We start from the raw sequence: 24,857 nt of genomic DNA on the forward strand, positions 1-24,857 counted from the left end.
AATATTAAATGCACAGATTATAATAGATAAAGTCGCTCATTTATTGCTCTCCAAAAATAACCACTATCCTAAACATCATCAGAAGAAGCCGCTCATTTCGTCTCAACCTCAGTCTTCGTAGCTATAGATAAATGGAAAATAGTGTAGGAGTGCTGCTATTTTGTGGCCTGGCAGTGGCATCATCGGTCAGAACCCTCATCTGGAAGGTTCGTATTATAGTCTTCAGGAGCTATTCCAAAGAGATTTTTGGGTTTTGGTGGTACGAATCCGGTGGCAGAGTTCAAGGGCGACACATTGGACGCGTTTCTTAATCCAAATAGATTAGTTGGTGGAGATCCAAAAAGAGTTCCGGCATTTGATGGTGTGGCAGTGGTGGCAGCATTAGATGGTGAAACACTGGGCTCGTTCCTAAATCCAAAAGGATTAGACGATGAGGATTGTGCCGGTACGCCCGCATCGGGGGCTCTGGAAGTAGACCCAAAGAGAGAATGCGAGCTGGGAGCCGGAGTCGAGCGGGCTCCAAGCAAACCGAATGGTGATGTCGATCCCGTATTTGTGCTTGGGGGTGCAGCTCTACTAGCATCAAAGCCAGAAGTGGACGAAGACTGAGGTGGTGAAAACATCGTAAATCCGCTGCTAGTGGGCATGTTCGTGCGAGCTGCGGGTCCAGAAGTTGGAAAGAATGAGCCGGGGTTGGTTGTTGATGAGCTTGAGGCTAGCCTTTGACCAAAGATACCTCCGGCACTGGTCGATCTTGCCGTTAGGGATGGAAGAGGGGAGGCGAGCGGGGAGACCCTGCCAAAGATTGGGTTTGACCCCTGGCTTATAGATCCGGTACCGTCGCCGGTATCATTTTGGGGTGCAGCGTTCGATGCCCCGGCTTCAGACGAGCTACCCGCAGGTGTCGTTATAGCGGGAGACGCAGCAGTGGAGGCGGGCGTATTAGGTGCAGCCGCCGAATTATGGCTAACGGTAGGTTCGGTCTGGTTCATATTAGCTAAATATGTTAGGCCAGTCTCCGCCGTAATACTTACAGAAACTGGAGCCTGTGGGGGGCTTGAGTTCGCCGATAGGGGTGCAGTAGCTGATGCTTGTGGAGATAAAATATTAGTACCACTGGAATCAAGTCCACCGCCTTGGGCAGATGACGAAGAGGCTCCTGTTGTCGTTGGATTTGTCGAAGCTGAAGCAGCAACACCCACAAAGTGACTAAACGGACCGCTAGTGCCGAAGGCTGTTCTCGGTGTACCAAACGGAACGCTACTGTTGCCAAAGCCACCCGTCCCAAACCCTTGTGTTGGCGTCTGGCCGAAGCCAGCTCCCTTCAGCCACGGTCCCCCCCAATCCATGGTATCACCGGGGCGGCCGAAGGTGTCGTGTGGAGGGCCACCGGTAGTATCATCGTATCCTAACGTTCTCGTGGTATACCCAGTGTTTGGAAGATACGTTGTATATCTTATTTCACCAGATGATCCAACAGTTGTGCCGCCATCTCCCGATCCAGTGCTCTCAGAACCACCACCACTAGAACGTGCCGAATTTTGGGGTTTCGTAACAAACGTTTGCCTCGTTGGAGCCCTGGCGTTTAGTATGAACCTTCGAGTCTCACTCACCGCTGGACAGTCCTCTGGCCGATGTTTGGCATCATGGACATGGTAATCACAGGCTCCATTCACCTTTGGCTTGTGGGCAAGAGACACGTCCACACCAAGGCGGAGTCTCTTGAAGATGTCTTCAAGGAAGGACGGCCATTGTTCTACCAAGTCCATATTCCTATCAATCTGACCAGCAGCATTAATTTGCGATATAGTTGCATAGGCTGCGAACTTGCGACAAGGGGACTCTGGATGCGCCCGCTCGTAGATGAGTTCTATATGCTCCGTGGGCATTGGGCGGGGTGCCAGGAAACTCTCGCCTTGTATGTAGGTACTCATAGCGATGTTGAAAAGGTTCGTCCAGCATATTGTCTCTGCGAACAAGCAAAGGCGGAGAAGCGCCAGTTGGTGGGCTTCCTCGGACTCCATAATCGGTTCGATCGGTGAACAGTAAGGGATGCCGTCGATTCGACCAGGCGAAACTGGAAAGGGCTGAGGTATGACAGCATTTTCTGGCGATGGTCGTGAAAAATCTGAGAAGCGATGGTTGAGAGCGTAGTCTTCTAATCGAAGCTCCTCTGGGGAATATTGATTATAATCTGTCTGGGTGCCAATGTGGTCGAATCGATCTCGCATATTATTATTTCCCTGTGGCTGCACGAATATTGTTGCTGATACCTCCTCATGCGCTCGATATGCAACGCTGCCTGTCCCACGATTTGGTGGGAGGGCAGCATTTCCTAACTTGGTTGCTCCCACAAATATACCTCTGGGAAACTCGTCGAAAGGTCCTGGTCCATATCCTAAAACAGGGATCTGATTTTGATACAGCCAGCCGATTAAAAGGTCAAAGGCATCTGGACTATCCTCTGGTAGGCGGATCGTCTGCTCATCGGCCTCCTTGAATTTGCCATTTAGAGCCTTTTCAAAATACTCCGACTGCGATGTAAGGAGTGTCTTGTGAACAGAGTAACGCTTCTCTCTAGGTCCGACGTATACTGTCACAATGTCACTGCCCATGAGCCTAGATAGCATTAGTATAATATGATGAAATTTGGGGCCACATACTGTGCAAGATTCGGGAAGCCTGCCATGACCAGGATTTCAGGGTCCAAAGACCGATCTAGCTAGGATAATATGATATGATCTGATGATTTTGATGAAACGACTTGTAGTACGGATCGACCATCCAGCACGCCGCGCACGTGGAAATGTCCAGATTGATAACCAAAACGACTGAAGTTGTTTGCTCCAGGTAAAGTTATTAGGTCACAACAGGCAGCAGAAAGTTTGTCACAACAAACGCTGCCAACAGGCAAGCGATTGGTCGCAACACCAGCGCAAACTGTCTCACAATCACTAACAAAGAATCCCTTCAAAAAGGTGAAAATTAAAGCATAATTCTTCCTATTGATGTCAACCCAACTGCAATGGTCGTTAAATTGTATGGATCATCGAAATGTTATGATTCGAAACTGAGCTGGACATTCTTAAGATTGATGGTGGTGGCGGTCCAGGCAGCAACAAGGTTAACGACAGGGGGCTGACGAGGCTGAAAAATGTGCCTGTTCATACGTCAATGTGCCTGTCAGCCTCGTAGTCCCACCGCCAGCCTTAGTTGTTTTGGTAAAGGATTGTTGACCCCACAAAACTTGGAATACATCACAGAGACCAATGTGTTAATTTTGAATATAGGCACAGGTAAAGTATTTGGTTCATGCTATGGATATGATTTTAGTTCGTTCCGGCGGTGGATTGTGGCTGATGTTGGATTGTTGGAACGTGTCTGAAGTAGGTTAAGCGCGTGCATATTCCAACACCCAGGTTCCATTCCCAGCGGCCCGCAGCACAGGGGTTGGTTCGTCCCGTTTCATGCCCCAGCGTCGGCTGAGGTTTACCTCATAATTAGCTCTACTAGCATGCTAGGAAGCTGCGGAGTGGTTCGGAGATGAAGCGTATGAAGCAAGGTCCGATGCAGCTCAGCCTGGCCCGGCGCCAAAAACAAAACAATGCCACCGATCCAACCCATCATCTTTCCAGACGTGGTGTATAAATGAAGATTCATGTCCCATAGAATTTCCACAGTTCTTAACCAGCGAAACATTTGCACTACCTGCTACTGTAGAGAGATACACAAGTAGTTACTTGAGCTTCCAGCGTCTATTTTCTTTGTCTTTGTTAGCACTGCTTCTAAATTCTTTCACTTGTTGTTGTACTATATTCTGCTCCCAGTTCACAACTTTCCTCAAGATCAGTCACGACTCGTTTGCTATCATACTCTGGAATTCACCATGACGGATTCCGCAGATATGGAGCTACCATCTTTGAAAGCACTGCAGACTGGAGAACAAATGGAGCTTCTCAACATCGTCGATTCTCTTCGTGCTGAAGGCCTTGGCGAGATTACAGCTCTTCCACAACTGATTGTATGCGGAGATCAATCCAGTGGCAAGAGCTCTGTGCTAGAGGCCATTTCTGGTATTCCGTTTCCTAGAAAGGAAAACACCTGCACTCGATTCGCAACCGAAGTCATACTTCGCCGGTCGCCAGAGAGCAGGATATCAGTGTCTGTCGTCCCTTCCAGAGACCGAGAACAAGCCGATCGAGAGAAGTTGTTGAAGTTTCGTCACCAACTAAGCACACCAGACGACTTTCCTGACTTGTTTGACAAAGCGAAGGATGCCATGCTCAATGTCCCGGGAAAGTCATTCTCAAAAGATATCTTGAGAATCGAGTTCTGTGGACCATCTCAACCGCAGCTGACACTCGTCGATCTTCCTGGCCTCATTCACTCACACATCGAAGCTGAACAACAAACACCGGAAGACGTCAAACTTGTCACTGAATTAGTATCGGATTATTTGAAAAGTCCTCGAAGCATCATTCTCGCTATCGTATCTGCCAAGTACGACATCAACGTCCAGGTTATTCTCAATCGAGCTCGAGAGGTCGATCCCCAAGGAATTCGAACCCTAGGCATCATCACCAAGCCTGATACGCTCGTAAAAGGATCAGAATCAGAAGACTCATTTGTTAAATTAGCCAGAAACGAACGAGTCAAGTTTCGACTGGGCTGGCATGTTGTTAAAAACCTTGACTCTGCACATAAGGAATCCCTGGAATCTACACTCGAGACTCGAAACACTGAAGAGAAAGCATTCTTCAAGGGTAGCAATTTCAAGAGTTTACCATCGCAGAACGTAGGCATTGAATCACTGCGTACTCAGTTAAGCAAGATCCTCTTCAACCAGATTCGACTTGAGTTGCCCCGCCTCGTGGATGATATCGAGCAGCGGATCCTTACTGCCAGAGCTTCAAAGGACAAACTTGGACCTAGCCGCACTTCGATTGACGACCAGCGTTCATTCCTGATACAATTAAGTCAAACCTTTCAGACAATTTGCCAAGCGGCCGTTCGGGGCGATTATGACAATGATTTCTTCCATAGTGATGAACTGCGGGAGAAACGACTTTTCCAAAGTGATGAATTGTCTGAGAAACGTCTTTGCGCCATTTTGATGGACAAACACTTTGGGTTTGCTGATAACCTGCTGAAAAAGGGTTGTCAATGGACAATCGGGGAACGATCATTCGATACCGTTGGATTTACATTCGATACTAAACGTCGAACCCGTGAGGAGGCCATAGCAGATGCCTGTAGATTGTTAAAGAGAAGCCGTGGAAGAGAGGTGAAAGCTCCCCTACTTTATGCCCAGAAGCAATCCTATGTAGATTCGAATGCTAACAAATTTGGATATAGCTGCCTGGTCTTCCGAATCCACTCTTGGTGGGAGAACTTTTCCGTGAATATAGCCGCCCATGGGATACACTTGCTCGGATGCATATCAAGAATACCTGGGAAATTACGAACAGATTTCTTGACCTTGTGCTCCAGCACCTGACCGATGATGATGTTCGCGAAAAGATCTTGCGTCTGTGGCTTGAACCCGTCATGGCGCAAAAGCTAGAGACGGCATACGGCAAACTGGACGAACTTCTTGAGGTTCATAAGGAGCATCCCTTCACCACCAATCACCACTTCATGGATAACAGGAAGAAGCTTCAGCAGAAGGATACAAAGGATGAGATACAACAAAAACTGCTAGGTGTTGTAAAAGCCGGCCAAAAGCTATCAGTGGAGGACATCACTCTACTCGTAATGAATTTGAAACCCGAGGTGAAGGCTGATATGGACACGATTGCTGCCGAAGATGCCTTTGACAACATGATGGCCTATTACGAGGTTAATATAACAGTTTGCACAACATCACTACGTAGTTTGCTAACATGGTGCAGGTTGCAATGAAGTTATTCATGGACAATGTGCCAACCTTGGCCATCCAAGCGCCAATTGTTCGAAAACTAGATGAGGTCCTGTGCCCAACCGCAGTTTTCCGCATGCCACCAGATCTCGTGGCGAAAATAGCCGGAGAATCCGAGGAGAAGATGCAAGAGCGCGAGGAAATTCTTTCAAAGTTAAGCACCTTGGAAACCGGGGCTCAGATATGCAGACAGTACGCTATGCGTCCTCAGTCCTGTGAGTATATCTTTGTCTTGTATGGGCGAGATTATGAGACTAATATCCTAGTCGCAACTGCTCCGTTGAACCCGCCATTTAAAGAATCGGCCGTTTCTTCAAGCACCTCTTCTAGAACCGGCCTCTTTGGAGGTGGAACGCCATCCAAAGGCCTTTCCACCAATTCTGCATCTGGCGATCCTCCAAGTGCCTCTTCTGGAACCGGCCTCTTTGGAGGTGGAACGCCATCTAAAGGCCTTTCTACCAATTCTGCATCTGGCGATCCTCCAAGTGCCTCTTCTGGAACCGGCCTCTTTGGAGGTGGAACGCCATCCAAAGGTCTTTCCAGCAATGCTGGATTTGGCGCTTCTTTAGGCTTAACCCCTGAAACCGGTCTCTTTGGGTCAGCCGCTAGGCCGCCATCATCATCTCAGACTTCACAGACCGGTTTTGGCGGTTTTGGCCCTAGTGGAATCTCTCCAAAACCGAGTTCATCCGTGCTTTCTACCGAAGCGAACGCGCCAAAATCCTATGCAACAAACTTTTTTGAGCAGTCAACTTCAGAAAACGCCGAGTTAGTTCCTATAACTTAATCCGTGTAATTAAACTGGCCTCAGGGTGCTAATCATTTCCAGGCAGAGCGGAAAACGAAAATAAGCCTTTGCCTTGGCAGCCCATTTTGCCCATACGGTTTACCATGGACGCGTCCAATGGCCGACATGAGTTTGAAAATGGACATGGACCTACACCTCACCCCACGTTGCTTCAACACATCTCAGCGATGCCGCAGTGTATAAACTATTCAGCTGAGGTAAGGGCTACCCGTTACTTTTTGTGTTTGTGCTTATTTGGCATCTATAGGAGCTGAGGCTGTCTGATCTCGCGCACATGGCTAGGTAGGATGAACTTACTGATGTGATCAATCGAATTCATTTGAAGAAGAGATGAATAAGAACTTCGAGTTGTCGGGTTGCTTTTTAACTATGCTGTTGTGTTTTTCCAATTCTGAAGGCTTGTTTGCTAGTAGTTACTGAGGTGATAAATCGGAATAGCTGTTCGTATATGGAGAAGTTTGGCTGGGGCTGAAAGTTGTCAGATCAACGGTTAGCTGTAGGTTAGCTGTAGTCCTTTTTTTGGCCAATATATAGGGCTCGTTTGCTTCGTATGTAGACTTTATTTAATAATGTGGCGATTCTGTGCTTCATCTTGGTTGTTTTTTGTAGTTCGTTAGGTTTATTTTTCTTGGTAACATATATTAAAATAAACTAAAAATACAATACACCTGAGACAGTTAAATCTCAGGAAACTAAATAACGATACAGGCAATGTCATTAGCCATCAGCTTTAACTAATGATATATCCCAGTGTTTATTTTCCTGTCGTTCATTACGTCACGCTGGACTGCTGCGGTGCCTGTGAGCAAGTTTTTGTTGCCATGCCCGTAGCTCGTACATCAGCTAGCTCGTACATCAGTTAGAAATCTGGTTCTTTTGCCATGTCAATTTTTGCAATTTATTTTATCAATAACCAATATTTGAATCGCTGGTTACTAAATACTATAGTAACGACTAAGCTACGTAAAGAGCGAATGTTCGTGAATTTCGTTATGGGAGCCGCCTACATTCTATAACATGTAAGCGGCTCCAAAACAAGAAAGGCAGACAGTAGCTGATGGTGCTCTATCCATATTCGCACCAAACTCATATATACATTTCGTGTGCCAGACCTATCCTCCTGGTCAACGTCCTGCTCACATCACAGAGCACTTAGACCCATAAACAGCCTGCTGGCATTGGGACAAATAGCCCATCTCCTCCTCCCCACCGCTCGGTCCTGCGCCCTGAATAATATTCCGCACGCCAACGACCTTCAGCCACTGCTCACCCTCATTGTGCCACCACTTCAGCTTCTGCGTCATCCCACCATCCTCGTCGAAATGGCCGATACTCCACTTTCCTCCGCTCACCTCGACCACGCACTTATCACTCGGAAAGTGGAATTCGGGCAGGAGAACCTCGGTTGGCGTATCCTCTGCCGTCGCACTGTCGGCAGTAAGGCGCATAGTGAAGGTGTAGTTCCGCAGGTCGAAGCCCGACTGAAGAAGCTTTCCGGCTGTGGCGATGGGGGAGGGTCGGACGTAGGCTTCTGCGGCGCGGTAACCGGGCGCAGCAGTGAGTTCAGGGGCGTTTGAGGGAACGGAGGAAATTGATGGTGTCTTTAAGTTGTCTTTTAGGTTCCGGGAGTTGATATATGAGTCGCCGAGGGTAGCGGATGATGCATTGACAATGGAGGCATTGGAGGCGGAGACGGGGAGGGCAGATTGAGGGAGGAGACGATCATCCAGGGAGAAGACGGAGAAATCTTCGCCGTTCCATTGGTCGCCGAGGGCATGTGTGTTCTAGTGGTTGTCAGTGAATTGTTAGGCGCAAAGATACAAAGAGGGGCTCACATTGCACATGTAAACCCACAGGGTATAGCCAGCCATCATACTTCCCTCCACAGCGAAGTGATTCGCATCCAATGCACCCGACTGGCTCGAGTAATCACCTGTTTTATACGCATACTTATCGTCCATGTCGTAAGGGATGCCGAATTCGGTCATGACACATGGGTGATTGCCCATATTATCTAAACCTTCCTTCTTCATAGCTGACATTTGATCTCTGAAACAGTTGCGGATTGCTGTCTCGCCAACTTTGATCGCAAAGGCCGGGCTCAGGTACCGGCCACGGAGAATTCCCAAAACATCAACGTTCCAGAAGCGATTCCACTTCTTCGTCATCAACGTGATACCGTCATAGTAATGAGGAGCGTAAACCATTTTTGGGTCATCATCCACCGTTCCCTTAATAGTCGGTGGAATTTCGAGAGTTGGTGGCTGGCAGAATAAAATGGAATCCCCGTGGATTGCCCGTATGGTGTCCCTGTTCTTTCTGTAATAATCCATGAAATAGGTATTGGTGAAGCTCTCATAATTTCCAAGAACCTCTCCAGTTCGAGGATTCGTCTTGAAATAGTCCTTCTTGAGTAGGACGTCATTTTTTGGGTCCCAAACGCCGTGCTGTGCCCAAATACATTCCCCTAGTTTCCATCCAGGCTCCCGCTTCCAACCATACCTAGAATCATCATAGTCGGCATCCAGCCATGCGGATTTTCCTTCTGGATCAACTAATGCTCGCCCGGATTTATATGGGCCCATTCCACCGATATCCCACGTATCAACCTCACATGCCCTTCCAGATCCCAACTGGATCGCTTGCCAAGCGGTAGGCGAAGTACCTTTCTGGAGTTTTTGCTCACTCGGTATGACAGAGAGGTCATTATAACCAATCAACCCTCTACTGGGTTCATTCATACTTTCCCATCCTATGACTATATCATTTTCTAGGTCGCCGGCCTCGTGGATCTTTTGTGCCAGGTGGCCCAGTGCACCACAAAAATGATTCTGCAGATAGTCTTGAATATTGATGCCGTCAATAATGCATTTGGGTGCAAAGTCCTTCCCGCCGAAGAAGAGGCTAAACATGACTTGGCAGACCAACCTTGTATAGTTGGTCGACCAAATCATCTTCGGGAATTTCTCTGGTTCAGGATACATGCAGTGAACCAGGGCAGCTTCTGTGGCAACAAAAGCCTCCGGGTTCAAACCCGCAGCGTATAACGTCCACATAGGCGCTCCAGAGCCCCCAGAAAAGCGAGACCAGACGTCCTGATGGGGGTCCATAAAGATGTAGAATCCATATTCCCTTGCTGCTCGTAACACTGAGATGGTGTGCTGAATCCACTCTTCGTCGTATATGCCGGGCCCCGCGTGTTCGATTGCCTCCCAGGTAAAGACATATCTAATAGTATTGTAGCCCCAGCGTTTCAAGCGGGAGAAGTGGATGTGGGCGTCTTCGAGCGGGAATGGGCGTTCATGGAATTCGACATTGTCCCCCTCGAAAAAGTCCGCTGATATATGGGATGGTTGCTCGGGTTTGCTTGGATATTTTGCATCGCCAGCAACGTTGATTCCGCGTATGGTTATTTGTCTGCCGTGGGAGTCACGAAATTCACCATCCTCAATCGTAAGTCGTAGTTGCGACATGTCGTGCTGCGTGAAGCTGCAAGTAGTATCCGAGCGGCGACGGTTCCCGAAAGGCAGATGCGCCTTTTCGTTATATATAGATATTCAGGGAGCCTCTCAACAGCATCAGAAGGCCGAGGTATAAATTGGGCGGGTTTCTCGGACTCAAATCGTTCGTGGGCCGCTGGATGTCATTAATGTACCCAAGAATCGTGAGGATTGGATCGTTCTCTTCGTTAAGGGATAAGGAGTCGAAATTATGACTCTAGAGAGCGTGGAATCCTTGTGTGCTATATAAATACTTCGAATGTCAGGGCAGGCGTAAGATGTAGTCGTCAATTCTGTGCGCAGTCATGATGGAGCAAAGCCAAGGTCGTCAACCAAGTCTGGGCCATGATAGTGAGTGACCCTGGAGGTAGGCTAAGACGCGCGTCTGATTGGTCCGCTCGTATAACCAGCAACCTTATGACCGAGCCATGGGTTAGAAATCCGGGGAAGAGATGTTCCGGTGATGCGGGACAAGGCTGTGAGATCTGGATGAAGCTCATAATACCCCCCACTTGCCAGAGCAACAAATATTGACGTAGTATTGGGATGCACAACAGTACGATTTGAACGTCGGACATGTCCGAAGGTGAAATTTTCGACAATGTCAACGAACAAGGCCGCGCTGAAATCCATCGGCTCAGCGATCCAGGCGCGCAATTATGATGACGCTGTTTCCCAAGCACAGAAGCTCCTAGCTAACGATCCACAACACTACCAAGGGTTCGTCACCACCTTATTCTTGATATTTACTGTGGCTGTTAGGAAATACCAATTGTTGCTATTGAGCAACATGTCTTTCATTCGGCTTCAGTGGCTGTAGGGGTTGGACCATTTCTGACACCAAACAGGAACCTATTCTTGGGCTTTGCATACGACAAACTACATAAGGTTGCAGAAGCAGAGCAGGCATATGACCGAGCGACAAAATCAAAGCCAGAAGACCCCCAAGCATGGCAAGGCCTTATAAAGCTATATGAGAATCAAGGTAGCGCAAAAGTTGACGCGTACCAAAATGCTGCTACAAGATTGGCCACAATATATGTCGAATTGGACGACCGATACAAGTGTCAAGCCGTTATCGACACCTTTACGGCCTTTGCAAAGAATCAAGGCACTCGAAGACAGCATCTCAAATCACTGGAAGTACTCTTGCCCACCAGTCCAGTGTATGATTACCTCGAGGGAAGAATCCCACACCCTTCATATACGTACCAAACAATCGCCCAAATCACCGAGGCCGATGAAAAGGAGCGTATGAACAAGGAAATAGGTGAACGGAGAACTCGACTAGGTGCCAAGATAAACCAAGTCACTCTTGAAGTCCGACGTGAGATATTCAGTGAAAGCCCCCTCGAGGATATTTACAGCAAAATTATCGACTGGTCAAATGACGACGATATCAGGCGGCAATACGAAGAAAAGCTCTTGCAGCGCTGTTACGATGGGCTACTCGTTTCGCCAGTGGGCTCCCAAGAGTCGAAGCGGGCCAAGGTTCAGAAGCTAGCTGGTGATATGGTTATCATCAAGCACCCCTTCAAGCTGGCATGGGATATAAGTGTAGAATGGCCGGATTATCCGACCTTAGTTGAGTGGGATGCGGGAATTCTTCGCGAATATAGCTCGTTTTTCCCTGGCAGTGGGCTCGCAAAGGTTCTGAGCGGATACATGACGAGCGAAATATCGCCGTTTCCAGCTCCGCCGCCCTCGGAGAAGGACGAACTGGACAAAGACTCTGACGATAGCGAAGATGACGATGAAGGGGGTGCTCCTCTAGATCCGAGTGCCCCAATTGAAGATCGCTTACTGCTCATGACAGAGGGCATGTCTGAAGCTTCTGGCTCGATTCTTGCTCACCGTGTAATGGGAGAGTACTATGCATTCTTAGATGAACATGAGAGTGTGGTGGAGCTTATGCGTGCTGGCCTGAAACTCATTACTTCAGAAAGTACTAAGTCTGGCCTGCCATTTACCAACTCGACACAATATCTGAGGGCTCTCCTGGGCACTGCTTTAGTCTACTACCAGTCGCCCAAGAACCACCCAGAAGCAAAGACAATTTTTGAGGAATTATTGACACAGAATCCAACATCAACACCGGCATTGATTGGAGTAGGCCTCATCTATGAAGAAGACGAAGACTTTCCTTCTGCGATCGATTTCCTCGAGCGTGCGCTGCAGAGAGACCCAAATAATATTAGAATCCGAGCAGAGGCAGCATGGGTGAAAGCCTTGAATGGAGATTACGAAACTGGACGCGATGGGCTGGAGTCCTGTCTGGAAAAAATGGATGGTTCGGATTTACGAAGCCGCGAATTACGCGCCGAGACCCAATACCGCATTGGAATATGCATATGGAATTTGGACACATCCAAGGCAGCGCGGAAGGATAGGTCTGGGGCATATTCGTACTTTTTGGCTGCTCTCAAATCGAACATGAACTTCGCGCCAGCATATACGAGCCTTGGAATATTTTTTGGCGACTACGCGAAGGATAAGAAGCGAGCACGGAAGTGCTTCCAGAAAGCCTTTGAACTATCATCTGCCGAAGTGGTCGCTGCCGAACGCCTGGCTAAAGCCTTTGCAGAGCAGGGCGACTGGGAGCTTGTCGAAGTAGTATCACAAAGAGTTGTCGATTCAGGAAAAGTAAAGCCCGCTCCTGGATCCAAGAAGCCTGGAATCAGCTGGCCATTTGCTGCACTGGGTGTTGCAGAACTCAATAAGCAAGACTACGCTAGAAGTGTTGCCTCGTTCCAAGCGGCGCTACGAATCTCACCTAAGGATTACCACTCCTGGGTTGGCCTGGGGGAGAGCTATCACAACTCGGGGCGATATATCGCAGCAACAAAGGCGTTTACTCATGCCGAAACATTCGAACAGGAGGTCGAGCAGCAAAACACTGGCGACACCTGGTTTGCTAAGTACATGCTGGCGAATGTTAAAAGAGAGCTGGGTTCTTACGATGATGCTATACAGCGGTACACAGAAGTTCTGGATCTGAAGCCCGAAGAATTGGGAGTTGAAATGGCTTTGATTCAAACCTACGTGGAAAGTGCTTGGGATAGTATCGACAAGGGACTGTTTGGGAGATCCGCTAAGCTGGCCACAGACGCAATTAATTTGGCACAAGCGCTCATTAGTCGGGGGTATGATGCTTTCAATATTTGGAAGTCCCTTGGTGATGCCTGCTCTATATTTTCCTGGGTACAAGGCCGTCTACCTGACTTTCCTCACCTTGTGATAAAAGAAATCTTCCAGACCGAAGACGCCGGAGAGAGCTCTACGTTGTTCGAAGACATCGACGGTGTTGGAAAGGATGTCGTCTTAGCCGATGGATTGTTCCCTGATGACGAGCAGGCAGCAGTTAACCTTACACGATGCTTGCACGGCGCGTTGCTTTGCCATAAGCGAGCCATACAAGCTTCCGCCAGCGAAGTCCATGCCCAAGCTGTTGCATATTACAACCTGGGCTGGTCGGAATACCGAGCACACGTTTGTCTTCGTCCGAAAGCCAAGAAATCTACAAGGTACCTGAAAGCGGCAGTCAGATGCTTCAAACGAGCCATTGAACTTGAGGCTAGCAACGCAGATTTCTGGAACTCTTTGGGCGTTGTCACAAGTGAGCTATCGCCGAGGGTCGCTCAGCATTCCTTTGTGAGAAGTTTGTTCTTGAATGAGAGAAGCGCCCAAGCCTGGACAAACCTAGGCACGTTGGCCTTGCTGCAAAACGACCACCAAGTGGCAAACGAGGCCTTCACTAGGGCGCAATCAACAGACCCTGAGTTTGGCCACGCATGGGTTGGACAAGGCCTCGTTGCTCTCTTATTTGGTGACCCCAAGGAGGCACGCCTTCTGTTCACCCATGCCATAGAAATATCCGATTCGTCTTCTACCCTTACCAACCGCCAATATGCCCTCTCGACCTTTGACAGTCTCCTCGGCGCTTCTGCTCAATCCAGAATTGAAGATCTTGTCCAGCCGATCTTCGCTCTCAATCAGCTCCAGATCCTCTCTCCAACAGAAATCCCCTATCAACATCTCGCAAGCGTATTCCTCGAGCGAGTCGAAAACACCATGGCGGCTCTTTCCATCCTGGAAACTATCTCAACTAATATCGAGGCTGACTACGAAGTTACCGAGTCCCCGGTATCTCTCACCCGTTTTGCGCTTGCTCGAGCAGACCTTGCCCGCGCACAGTTCACAGCGGGTGACTACACGTCAGCGATCAACAGCGGAGAGACATCCCTCCAGCTTAGCGCAGAAGACGCTGGAAACGAGCTCACACCTGACCAGCGCCAAAAGTGTAGGCTGTCGGCCCATCTCACAGTTGGGCTCGCATACTACCATACCGAGAATCCCACTGAGGCAGTCTCCTATATCGAGGCAGCCCTTGCCGAAGCAGCGGGCAATCCAGACGCTATATGCCTTCTGGCCCAAGTACTATGGGCGACTGGCTCTCAAGTCTCTTGTGATAAGGCAACGGATAGCCTCTTTGAATCCATCGATGCCAACCCAGGCCACGTGCAGAGCGTGCTACTTCTTGGCACCATCTCTCTATTAAACGAGGACACCGAGTCTCTCGTCGCCGTAATCGAGGACCTCCACACTCTACGCACAAGCTCCAACATCACGGATGAACAGCAAGCAGCCGTAGGGGAACTTTTGCGGGCTTCCGCTGCTCTGGAGGAGGAGAATGCAGAGGCTGCGGTTCTGAGAGAGGTTCAGACGGATGTGTTTTTGTTCCCGAACCAGCCCCCTGGATGGACCAGAATGGCTGATTTGAGCGGAGATCCGTACGCGAGCGAGATGGCTCTGCGGACTGCTGTTAAGTCTGCTCCACCCTATGGTCTTGTGGAGGCAACGGAACTTGGAAGGGCGTTTGCAGGTACAGGGAAAGTGGGGGATGCGCAACGTGGGGTTATGTTTGCGCCGTGGAGGAGAGAGGGGTGGGATACACTGGCTGCCTTGGTGGAGCCGTGATTGGGTATCATGGTAGATTAGACATTATAACGAGATTTATGTATGGTCATGAAAATAGAAATGGTGACGAAAGATAGCATTGATTTCAAATCGCTTTTTTATTTCATTTCTACGATACTGGACTATTGCTTCGCCTTAATACCTACCCCGCCACTAATGTGCGCCGGGTTAGATTAGAACATGCCCAACAGATCATCATTCGTCTTCTTTCCATTCTGGCCCTGCAACTGCGTTTGCGGTGGCGGTGGCTGGGATGATCCGCCAAGATCCATCCCCGCGAACCCATTCATCAAATCGTTACCACCTGGTTGAGATGGCGCTGGTGCGTCAAACAAGCCCATCATGTCATTCATACTGCTTGTCTGCGGCGCACCGGCGTCTGGGCTTGCAACCCGTTGGGGCGTGCCAGCTAGACCCTCTAGACCTGAAGCGCCACCAAGTGGAGGTGCCTCCGATGATGCTGGTGCTGCGCCATCGAAGTCGATGTCCAGGAGGTTCTCCGCATTGTTCTGGGATGTCCCGGCGGTAGTTGCGACGGAGGCAGCGATCGGGTTCTCGCGCGCATTCTGCATCTGCTCCTGGATGGCAGCGTGCTGGATGGCATCGGCACCGAAGCGACCCTGGCCAACAAAGGTCTCCGGCGGCTTGTGGTATACGGACGCGAGAGTAGATAGCTCGGTTAGGAGCGACTCGAGGAGCGAAGGTGGCAGTGAGGTCATCGTTGTGGTGATTGCGGGCTTGTCGGAGAGGATAACAGATTTGGCAGCGTCGAGGTCGCCGGAAAGGAGACGCCAGTAGACGTAGGCACGGTCGCGGATATCAGGGTTGTCGTTTTCGGCAGTAGCTTGCTGCAAAACTTGCTGCACAAGTGTTTGATTGTTGTCCGGCTTCTTGAGGAAGAGCTTAACGACAGCTGTGAGGATTTGGAGTTGTGTCTGGTAACTCAACGTTAGCTAGTGTGGTCTTACCTTGTACAAATGAACAACTGACCTGGGTATTCTCGTCCATGAAGCCTTCAACGAAACCAGATAGGATCTCGTCTGCATTGCTGATCTTTTCCGCATACTCTCCAACAATCCATATAAGAGCGCCACGGGCTTCAGGCTCGTCCAACTCGTCGATGTATTTGCATAGTGTCGGAATAATGCCCTCATACCCTGGGTATTTCCTGAAGATATCCTTGATGACAACAATAGCTTCTTGGACGACGTAATTAACCTTGGTAGCGATAAGATCCAATAGCGTATTCACGCACTTCTCACTGGCACTCTCGATTTTAATAGCAACCTGTCCAATGGCCTTAACAGCGCGTCTGACAAAGTCCATATCCACCTCAGCTCCATATTCTTTCAGCTCCGCCAAAAGTTGATCGACGTTCTTGTCGTTAGCTATCCGTACCATAATTTCAAGTTTCTGTAGTTTGACGTATGGGGGGTCATTGTATTTGCAGAAGAAAACGCGGAGTTCCTTGCTTAAAATATCGGGCTTTGCTTGCAGGAGGAGGTCGATGTTCCTTAATGCGACATACTGAACTTCAGGGGCTGAGGCGACGAGTGTGACTATCCAAATTAGCAAAGCACTTCCCCAACAAGCGTAAGGTGGGGTTTCATACCTAACGGAGGGGCCATCTTCCTTTGATATTGTATTTGCTGCTCTTGTGTAAGGTTCCTCATGTGGAGGAAGACCACCTTCACTGCAGCAAGAACAACGCTGGGGTTGACATGCTGGAATTGTGGCGATACCCTTTCGCATATATGCTCAGATTCCTTAACATCAGCTGCTTTGTAGTCGGCAAGAGTCGTCAAGATCGTAACCCGACCCCATTCAGTGCATTCCGTAAGGGCCATGATCATCTTCTTCAGTGTGACAGAAGTAATCCTCAATGCCTTTGTCTCGGGCGCAGCCTCATTTATCTCAACTAAAGCCGTGACAGAGTTGGCGACAACCATGGGGTTGGGATCGCCAATCAACTCTTGTAGCCTCTCCAGAAAGCCGTTCTCGATGCACATGGTTGGATTTAGGTCGAACAACTTGGCAACACATATCGCAGCTGTTTTCCGCACGTATGGGGACTCATCCCGGAGAGTCTTTCGTAGCGGCTCCTCCATATAATCCACCATCTTATCCACCCGAATGCATCCCATTGTCCGTATGGCAAGAGCTCGCACCAGGGGGTTCGGGTCCTCCGAATCTTGAACAAAGGTATTGACGGCGAGAATGCATAGATCCGGATGCGACTTTGCGTAATTCCTATAATAAATTGTCAGACAGCATTCAAATAGCATCAAATATCAGGCTAGACCTACATTAAATACAGGTAGACAAGCTTCTTCTGGTCCAGGTCTGGCGTTGCGATATTCTTCAACACATCTGGGAATAAAGCGGACACATCCTTTCCAAGCGTCATAGACATAATCGTCTTTTGAATAGACTCTTTTCGTTCCCAGGCGTACTGCGACACCAGGCCAGCCCTGAGCTCGAATGTCTCTCCCTTCTTGGGCGCCGCGAAGGCCCCACGTATCTTATTTACCGCCATCGATGCGGTGGATGGCGAGTCGAGGGTCCACCCCTCATACGTTTTAAGCCTGTTTGCAGTAGAAGTTAACCGCGAGGGCTACGAGTATGAAGATATGAGCAACTCTGGGTGCGACAAAGGTGAGGGTGGCAATGTGGAAGAAGGAGGCAACTGTCGAAGCTATCCACCCGTTGCCCGATATAGCATCCGTGAGTTACTTATCAGCCTTCTCGATGCGTCGGAACGCTAGTGGCGGAGCGGAGCGGAGTCTTGGCATTTGTGGTTGTCTATATTGTCATGGACCACAACACCCAACCAGAGAACATACCGTACAGTATATGCAAGTAAATCGCCCTCTAAAATGGTAAGTTGCAAAGCAAGACATATCTTGATCCAAGTTTTAATATAATGCAGTCTAATTTCCCAAATCTACGCCGCCTCTTTGTGGAGGCTCGCACCGATGCTGAAGAAAGTACCTACTCGAGGACAGCTGTGAGATTTCGCGCCTACCCCCTATTTGGAGTCGAGGCTAATATATCACAGTTCTACAACCTTGTGCTGTTCCTATCTTCAGTCACTGTCTTCAGTCTTGCTGCTCAACGCGTCAGGGGTGGGAAAGTCACAGCTCCATGATGAGTGTCTAACGGTGTCACATGAGCATGTCGGATACCCTTACTTAGGCCTATGACGGATTCTGGCTGTAATCTGGCGGGCACTGGTACGAGTATTGCAGATACTATATATGTGGGCTCTGTCGACTTAGCTTGGCGTTCGGGGGTATCCTCTACCTTGGATTTATGAGCGTTCGTAGTCACGGCTCTGAGGTTGAATATCACGATGGATACCAGTGAGCGGCTGGATGCTGCGTTTTGAAGATTAGGCCGCAAAGAAGAAGCATCAGCACCGAATGGATTGTGGGCCATCAGAGACTCAGTCGCCAGGAAACAAATGACAAAGCGGGTATATACGAATTCGGATTAGGTATCGCTCAGCTACGCCTGTCATAGTCTCATATAATCTCATCCTCTAAAGCCAGCCCAAGTGTCGCATAGCCATACTCGAATGGTGCAACTCTACGAGCCACTTAGACAACCTGTCTAACCTTGCCGGTCTCAACCTCATACACCCATCCAGTAATGGGCACCTCGTCATTTATCAATGGCGTTTCCTTCAACAACTTCACATCATCCCTGACGGCATCTTCAAGCTGTGGGAATGTCTTGAAGTCGCCTCCAAAAGCACCCAAAGCCTCCTTCGCCTCCGCACCAAGGTTCTTCTCCACAAGTCCCGTCGCTACGTCGTCGTCGAAAGTGAGCATGCCACAGCCGGTATGCTTCACGAGGATGATCTCGTTTGTGCCGAGAAGCTGCTGCGAGATAACGATTGAGCGTAAAGCATCTTTGGCATTGGCGCCTGCATTTCGAACGACGTGGGCATCGCCGAGGTCAATACCATAGGCAGCGGCGGGGTCGATTCTGGCATCCATGCCTTAGGACAGTCAGATGAGAAACGTTTGGGTTGAAGGGAAACGTACAGGTGAGGACAAGGTACTTCTTTGCAGGTGGCAGTGCAAGATGACCCTTGGTAAATGCAGCGGAATATTCGGTGTTCTTGTCGACGAGGTTCTTCTGGATCTCCGACATGATTTCTGATGGGACAGGGATCAAATGCTTTGGTATTTCAGGGTATATATGAGCTTCTTTGAGTAACGAGATGGATGGTTCCAAGGTTTCGATGTCGTCTTGATATTATATAGGGTTCCTTTTTATCATATTACCTGCATTATCACCGCGGGATGCCTGTTATTATATAATAGCTAGCCATACAGAAGCTTCCGTCGTCGCACCTGGGAAAGATGAAGCCATACTGTCGATCATCCCCAATGTAGACATTTTAAACCGGCAAACAACTGAATGGGCGAATTGCACCATGGTAGGCCAATTGTCACCTTTAGATAGGGATGGCACCATACTCCGGGAGTGTTGTTTGAGGTGAAGGTGGTGACAAAATGCACCAAGATAGGCCTCATGGTGCATTGGAGGTGTTCATGCTGCCCAATCCTATCAAACCAAGCACACGGATCAAATTCTGTACGATATGATACGGCATGACAGGCACGGGCCATATAAGGCGTGATGCCTTATTCGGACCTTGCTTGATCCGAACGGGAACTTACACTTCCAGGCTGTAAAGCTACCCCTCACTGTAAAATCATTGCATGGTGTAATTCAGAGGAGTTTTACAGCTATCCGAGATAGAGTTATGACACTGCCTATTAAGTCACATATCAGAGCAGCTAATAACTTGTATTGAAGTCCAACTTCTGTAGCAACGCATCACAAGAAGCTAGCTCAAAGGCGCTTATGATGGCGGGGTTCAGGGTCCTGCGCCAAGACCATTGTCTCGGCGGGGTTCAAAAATAAACTTTTTGGGTTGCGGGGTAGTCGCGTGAAAATCATACGATTTTTTGAAAGCTGCTTTCATAGAAGGTATAAGGAATGGAGTATATAGAGCTACTTTGCATGCTAGTCTAATAAGCTTAAAATCGAGTATGTGGAGTGCCCGGTGAAAACATGCGAGTTTACCCTGGTTAATTTAGGCATATGGAGGTGATTGAGGTTATATCACCAGATCGCGAGGCAAGTAACAATAATATGACTCTGGTTCTGGTAAAATAAATGTGCCGTACGCCATAGGAGAAGAATAAATTGGGTCAACAACGATGACACACGGAATTTTGTATTCTGCTCAGGTATATGTACCCCTCTTTCTATGTTCATCAACCCGTATACCCAGTCTCAAGTGGGCGGAGGCTTCCCACGACACCAGGCATCAATCATGAAGTCCTGTCTATCACCCTCGTGCTCCAGTAGCTGTCATTTCGTAGCTGTCTGCTCCTCTCCTGTATGCACACCTTGACCCCTTGCATGACCATCCACCTAAGCTAAGGTTCCCGTCACAACTTCCCCCGTCGTCGCCTTGCCTGGTGCAACAGTGCCAGGGGCCTGTTCTTTCCATTGTTCCGGTGTATAGCACTTCGGCGTCCACGCATGGATTGCTGCGATCTCCGCCTTGAGTGCGGTGTTCACAAGTCTGTGTCGGGCGAGTGTTGTCTTTTTCGCAAATTCTGGGGAGACAATGATAGCAGAGAAGGCTTGTCCGCATCCACCTAATTATGTCAGCTTCTGATCTTGTGCTTGCTTCATCTACCATTGCCCTCTATGCTAGTAGCCTGGAGAGGGAGGTGGTGGGGAGTCGGGCTACTTACCTGACATATCTTCAATTTCCACATGTGTCGCGCCGATCTTCTCAGTGAGTGCGGCCTTCAGCCCTGCCTCTGTAACGCCCGACGCCTCAGCCATGGCGAATATAATACGAAAATCCTCTGTCGGCGTGGGTTTATCGACCTTGTTCTCCGCGGCGTTATCAACAGTAGTTTTGTAATCAGTCATCGTCATTTTAGCAAACAGTGCAAACAGCTACGGGGCGGGAGCTACTGTAAGCGGCGGGGAGCTTGGCACCCCTGTTGATTCGGAGGCAGTTATGACGGAGCTTCGATGCTCCACAAGACTTTGGTGATATGTACTCGACGACCTTCAGTAGAAGATTTGGGACAGCTGCAAGAATGTCTAATGCTTCATCGTCGCCGTTTACGCAGGCTGTCGTGGCGGCTGTGAGGAACTTGTACGTGTAACACACCATTCGATGTGTTGTGAGCAACGAGACTAATTCCCTTGGAGGTATCCCGAGAAACTGGCGGATAGCAGTTTTGATAACACCGGACGTGAGTTTTATACACCTTATTATTGCTCTTTGTTGCCTCATAACAAAGAATTATCGCGTCTCTGAATCAAAACTAACACGTGACAGTTCTCCTTGAGGCGCCACATCGGAAGAACCATCTGAAGAACTCGGTGCTTTTAACGGTAGACCTTACGAAGGGAGTCGCAGATGAAGCAATTAGGAGGAAGGACTCAGTAGTCATTGCATATCGTGAGGCTTATATTCCTATTCAACCAAGAAGTTTGCTAAAAAACTATTACTAGATCCAATCATTTTCCGAAGCCTGAAAGCTATCACCCTTGCAAACACCCAGCAACAGTCACTCCTCCGGCTAGCTCAAGAGGGTATCAGTGTTTACTGTCCGCATACAGCGGTTGATGCTGCGCCTGGCGGCCTCAATGACTGGCTCGCAGACGTAGTAACAGGAAAGGCAAACAGCGAAGGACTAAGGTAACAAACATTCCTAAGCCTACCACAGTACCAGAACTAACTTCCCAAAGCAACGCCGCAGCACATACCAAGGAGGTCATAACCCCAGTCAAAGATGCCGTTCCAGGCTTCGAAAGCGCCGGTTATGGCCGCATTGTCCGCTTCGAGCAACCTCAACGACTCGGCACGCTAGTAGAACGGATCACAAATGGCCTTGGCCCTCTATCAGGAATCTGTCTAGCTGTCCCACAGGATACCCCCACGGGTTCCAAGGCAGATCTTAAAATATCCTCTGTTGGGATTTGTGCTGGCTCTGGCTCGATGCTTAATGGGCAGGATGTGGACTTGCTGTTCACTGGGGAGCTGAGCCACCACGAGGCGCTGGGGGCGATCGAGCAGGGCAAGGTTGTTGTCACGGCGTTCCATAGTAACTCGGAGAGGAAATTCCTGAGCCAAGGGATGAAGCAGGACCTGCAGGCGCACATCGCCGAAGCATTGAAGGCCCAGGCCGCGAGTACGAGGCTGGATGGCGCAAAGCCGGTAGCTGGGGAGGCCCCGTCTGATGTCGCCGACTTTGAGGTGGCGGTTAGCGAGGTGGATAGAGATCCGTATGAGATTATCGTGGCAGGGTCGAGTGGTTGGTAGATATGAGGGCGAAATGTAAAATAGCTCACATAGCCTGCAACTATTTGATAGGTTTTGAAGTTGGCATCAGAGTTGTGGCTGTAGAGGTTATTTTTTCGCCTTTATATTAACCCAGCTTCGCTCGTTCGGCGGTTCCCCACGTAATGCCGCTTCACCGTCATCAATGCAATCCTGCACATCCATTCCGCCTTTGCCTTGCTCTTTCCAAGTCTCTAGAACTCTGAGCACTGGCTCCCACACGTTTCTCGCATCTTCTTCGTTGCCCTCCGCTACCAAAGTTCGTAATCTCTCAGGGGTATCAAGCACCTTTCGAACCGCATCTCTCGTCTTCCTCCTCTTCACCGCCTTCTCCCTATCTTCTTCGCTCATCTCTGCCTCGGCATGCTGGGTGGAAGTCATTGAAGCCCTCAGATCAGCCTTGGCAGCATTCGCTCTCTCATATATTTGTGCAATTGCGGGGTCCAGCGTCGAGGCCATTGGATTCAATGGATCCATATTAGCCCTCATCTTCCTTATCGTCTCGGTCGCAGCAATTAGTTTGGAGTAGTTGTCATAAACAAGGGCCTTCTTCTCTGCGTCCAAAGCTCTGATGTCTATTTAATAATGGGTTAGCATTTGCCCATCCAGACAGCCGCCAATTCGTCATTATTCCTGGGCTAGGAACATATCATCACTAACCTGTCAGAACCCCATTATATGTTCTGAGCAGCTCCTCTAAATTTTGTGTCTCCAGTACCCTCTTCACATACACCTCCCCATCAAAGCCCTCCTGGTCCATCTCGCTCTCTTGGACATCGCTCTGGTCATTAATCGAGTACTCGCTGCTAGCATCGTCGATATCCCCTTTCCCTGATTCAGCATCCGCAGATTTAATATTATAGTATTCTCGTAGGGCCGCGCGGTTCCGCCGTGGTGCTGGGCCCCGATTGGGGGATGAGCTACCGATCCGGGGGCTGTCGATACTGGCGCGCGAAGAGCCGGTCGGGGTATGAATCTGGGGTATTTGACGGCGGGGGAGAGAGGATTCGCGGGGGGAGGCAATAGTCGACATGGTGGATGGCGGGATGGTGCTTGGAATTTAGAGTTGGGACAACGATGAAGTTAGAGGTAGGCATCATGCAAGGTACCACCATTCGAATATTTAGCGCAAGGCTACCAACAAGGCTGTGAGACCTTCATTTACTCGTCATCAACCATTTCTGAAGGAACAACATCTACTTGGACCCTCAGCGCATATGCGTCTTAGGAAGTCCTGCTTGAAGGTTTCACCACCTTGATGAGAAATGACTATACGACTGTGCCGTTAAATATATACGAGGTTCGGCCAGCAGCTCCCAAGAGCTACCCATGCAATGGCTAGCCTTCCAGCTGTTACTGATGGCCTCCTCGCGGCCGGCTTTCCCAGGCCCTCCTCACAATGGTTATCGTCCCTCATTTCGGGTGTTCGTGGCAACAACCCACCTCAGACTGTGCTTGCAGCAACGGCGAAGCACCGCCTGATGCTTCTCGACCTCACTACGCCCTCTCTCTTCGACCCCTCTGCGGTTTCTCTGCCCCCTAGCCTTTCTGAACCCGTAGTCAAGGAGCGGAAGATTGCACACTCAGTATTGGTTCAGGTATTGGCTGTGGAAGATATGTCAAAGTCGCGCTGGGAGCAGATCGAGCTTATTGAAGCTATGGAGCGTGGTGAAAAGACGAAGGGAAGAGAGATCATCCGGGATGTGCCAGGAGAGGAAGGGGAGAATGGAGTTCGCGTTGGAGCGCCACTTGTTGGGCTGAAAGGCGGACCACATAAGCTTCTGCTGGAGGATTGGAAGGGGCAGAGAGTGTACGGCATGGAGATCGTGGGCGTGCCTAAGGTGGATCTGGGGATGAGCATTGGTACGAAGATTTTGCTAAAGGGAGTTACGGTAGCAAGGGGCATGGTACTACTTGAGCCAGCAACGACGGTGGTCCTTGGAGGAAAGATCGATGCGCTGCATGAGGTGTGGATCAAGGACAGGAAGAAGATACTCAAAGAGGCAATCGAGAGTATTGCGTGAGAATGGGCGTCAACGAATAGCTATCTAAGTTAGTCCATGCACACAGTATAGGGTTCCATATATGCACCTGCGGCGTTTCTACTGTCATTTAGAACGAATTATCAGTAGAAGTAGTATTCCTCGCAATATCCACCATACTCTTACATATTAACAATCTTTGAGGATAAGCAAGTGTCTTGATAGAAGGGTTTCACAGTCGGTCCCTATGCCGGATAATCGTATGACCGAGATCTTCTATCTT

At 49.3% G+C, this 24,857-nt stretch overlaps 11 protein-coding genes across 11 annotated transcripts; 5 read left to right on the forward strand and 6 right to left on the reverse strand.

Moving 5' to 3' along the window:
- Positions 1 to 20: 20 nt before the first annotated feature.
- VE01_09399 (uncharacterized protein) lies at positions 21 to 3,072 on the reverse strand. Its single transcript, XM_018278813.2, has 3 exons — positions 2,664 to 3,072; positions 1,035 to 2,619; positions 21 to 983 (listed from the first exon to the last, which is right to left on the reverse strand). Exons 1-3 carry the CDS (start codon positions 2,687 to 2,689, stop codon positions 180 to 182), a joined length of 2,415 nt encoding a protein of 804 aa, XP_018126040.1. The 5' UTR covers positions 2,690 to 3,072; the 3' UTR covers positions 21 to 179.
- Positions 3,073 to 3,667: 595 nt separating this feature from the next.
- VE01_09400 (uncharacterized protein) lies at positions 3,668 to 7,355 on the forward strand. The gene is made up of 6 exons (XM_018278814.2): positions 3,668 to 5,284; positions 5,356 to 5,838; positions 5,892 to 6,132; positions 6,184 to 6,685; positions 6,747 to 6,922; positions 6,973 to 7,355. The coding sequence occupies exons 1-5, from the start codon at positions 3,887 to 3,889 to the stop codon at positions 6,766 to 6,768; spliced, it is 2,646 nt and encodes an 881-aa protein (XP_018126086.1). The 5' UTR covers positions 3,668 to 3,886; the 3' UTR covers positions 6,769 to 6,922; positions 6,973 to 7,355.
- Positions 7,356 to 7,604: 249 nt separating this feature from the next.
- On the reverse strand, positions 7,605 to 10,632 carry VE01_09401 (uncharacterized protein). The gene is made up of 2 exons (XM_018278815.2): positions 8,561 to 10,632; positions 7,605 to 8,509 (listed from the first exon to the last, which is right to left on the reverse strand). Exons 1-2 carry the CDS (start codon positions 10,196 to 10,198, stop codon positions 7,862 to 7,864), a joined length of 2,286 nt encoding a protein of 761 aa, XP_018126087.1. The 5' UTR covers positions 10,199 to 10,632; the 3' UTR covers positions 7,605 to 7,861.
- A 106-nt stretch (positions 10,633 to 10,738) lies between these two features.
- SKI3 (SKI complex subunit tetratricopeptide repeat protein) lies at positions 10,739 to 15,270 on the forward strand. Its single transcript, XM_018278816.2, has 2 exons — positions 10,739 to 10,945; positions 11,074 to 15,270. The coding sequence occupies exons 1-2, from the start codon at positions 10,827 to 10,829 to the stop codon at positions 15,200 to 15,202; spliced, it is 4,248 nt and encodes a 1,415-aa protein (XP_018126084.1). The 5' UTR covers positions 10,739 to 10,826; the 3' UTR covers positions 15,203 to 15,270.
- Positions 15,271 to 15,283: 13 nt separating this feature from the next.
- APL2 (beta-adaptin) lies at positions 15,284 to 17,899 on the reverse strand. The gene is made up of 4 exons (XM_018278817.2): positions 17,509 to 17,899; positions 16,815 to 17,452; positions 16,193 to 16,761; positions 15,284 to 16,137 (listed from the first exon to the last, which is right to left on the reverse strand). Exons 1-4 carry the CDS (start codon positions 17,736 to 17,738, stop codon positions 15,376 to 15,378), a joined length of 2,199 nt encoding a protein of 732 aa, XP_018126085.1. The 5' UTR covers positions 17,739 to 17,899; the 3' UTR covers positions 15,284 to 15,375.
- VE01_09404 (uncharacterized protein) lies at positions 17,870 to 18,350 on the forward strand (the record flags this gene model as incomplete). The annotated part of the gene is made up of 3 exons (XM_018278818.1): positions 17,870 to 17,926; positions 18,132 to 18,209; positions 18,261 to 18,350. The coding sequence occupies 3 exons, from the start codon at positions 17,870 to 17,872 to the stop codon at positions 18,348 to 18,350; spliced, it is 225 nt and encodes a 74-aa protein (XP_018126088.1).
- Positions 18,351 to 18,801: 451 nt separating this feature from the next.
- On the reverse strand, positions 18,802 to 19,360 carry VE01_09405 (uncharacterized protein; the record flags this gene model as incomplete). The annotated part of the gene is made up of 2 exons (XM_018278819.1): positions 18,802 to 19,205; positions 19,252 to 19,360. The coding sequence occupies 2 exons, from the start codon at positions 19,358 to 19,360 to the stop codon at positions 18,802 to 18,804; spliced, it is 513 nt and encodes a 170-aa protein (XP_018126089.1).
- A 1,296-nt stretch (positions 19,361 to 20,656) lies between these two features.
- Positions 20,657 to 21,175, reverse strand: VE01_09406 (uncharacterized protein; the record flags this gene model as incomplete). The annotated part of the gene is made up of 2 exons (XM_018278820.1): positions 20,657 to 20,886; positions 20,986 to 21,175. 2 exons carry the CDS (start codon positions 21,173 to 21,175, stop codon positions 20,657 to 20,659), a joined length of 420 nt encoding a protein of 139 aa, XP_018126101.1.
- VE01_09407 (uncharacterized protein) lies at positions 21,150 to 22,638 on the forward strand. The gene is made up of 5 exons (XM_018278821.2): positions 21,150 to 21,401; positions 21,458 to 21,501; positions 21,588 to 21,710; positions 21,764 to 21,950; positions 22,001 to 22,638. Exons 1-5 carry the CDS (start codon positions 21,298 to 21,300, stop codon positions 22,572 to 22,574), a joined length of 1,032 nt encoding a protein of 343 aa, XP_018126102.2. The 5' UTR covers positions 21,150 to 21,297; the 3' UTR covers positions 22,575 to 22,638.
- Positions 21,675 to 23,686, reverse strand: VE01_09408 (uncharacterized protein). Its single transcript, XM_018278822.2, has 2 exons — positions 23,253 to 23,686; positions 21,675 to 23,167 (listed from the first exon to the last, which is right to left on the reverse strand). The coding sequence occupies exons 1-2, from the start codon at positions 23,623 to 23,625 to the stop codon at positions 22,662 to 22,664; spliced, it is 879 nt and encodes a 292-aa protein (XP_018126103.1). The 5' UTR covers positions 23,626 to 23,686; the 3' UTR covers positions 21,675 to 22,661.
- Positions 23,687 to 23,714: 28 nt separating this feature from the next.
- Positions 23,715 to 24,778, forward strand: VE01_09409 (uncharacterized protein). The gene has a single exon (XM_018278823.2). The coding sequence runs from the start codon at positions 23,927 to 23,929 to the stop codon at positions 24,614 to 24,616; it is 690 nt and encodes a 229-aa protein (XP_018126041.1). The 5' UTR covers positions 23,715 to 23,926; the 3' UTR covers positions 24,617 to 24,778.
- The last annotated feature ends 79 nt before the right edge of the window (positions 24,779 to 24,857 follow it).

Source organism: Pseudogymnoascus verrucosus (genome assembly GCF_001662655.1).
Source record: "Pseudogymnoascus verrucosus strain UAMH 10579 unplaced genomic scaffold scaffold_64, whole genome shotgun sequence".
In the NCBI taxonomy this organism is placed as follows: domain Eukaryota; kingdom Fungi; phylum Ascomycota; class Leotiomycetes; order Thelebolales; family Thelebolaceae; genus Pseudogymnoascus; species Pseudogymnoascus verrucosus.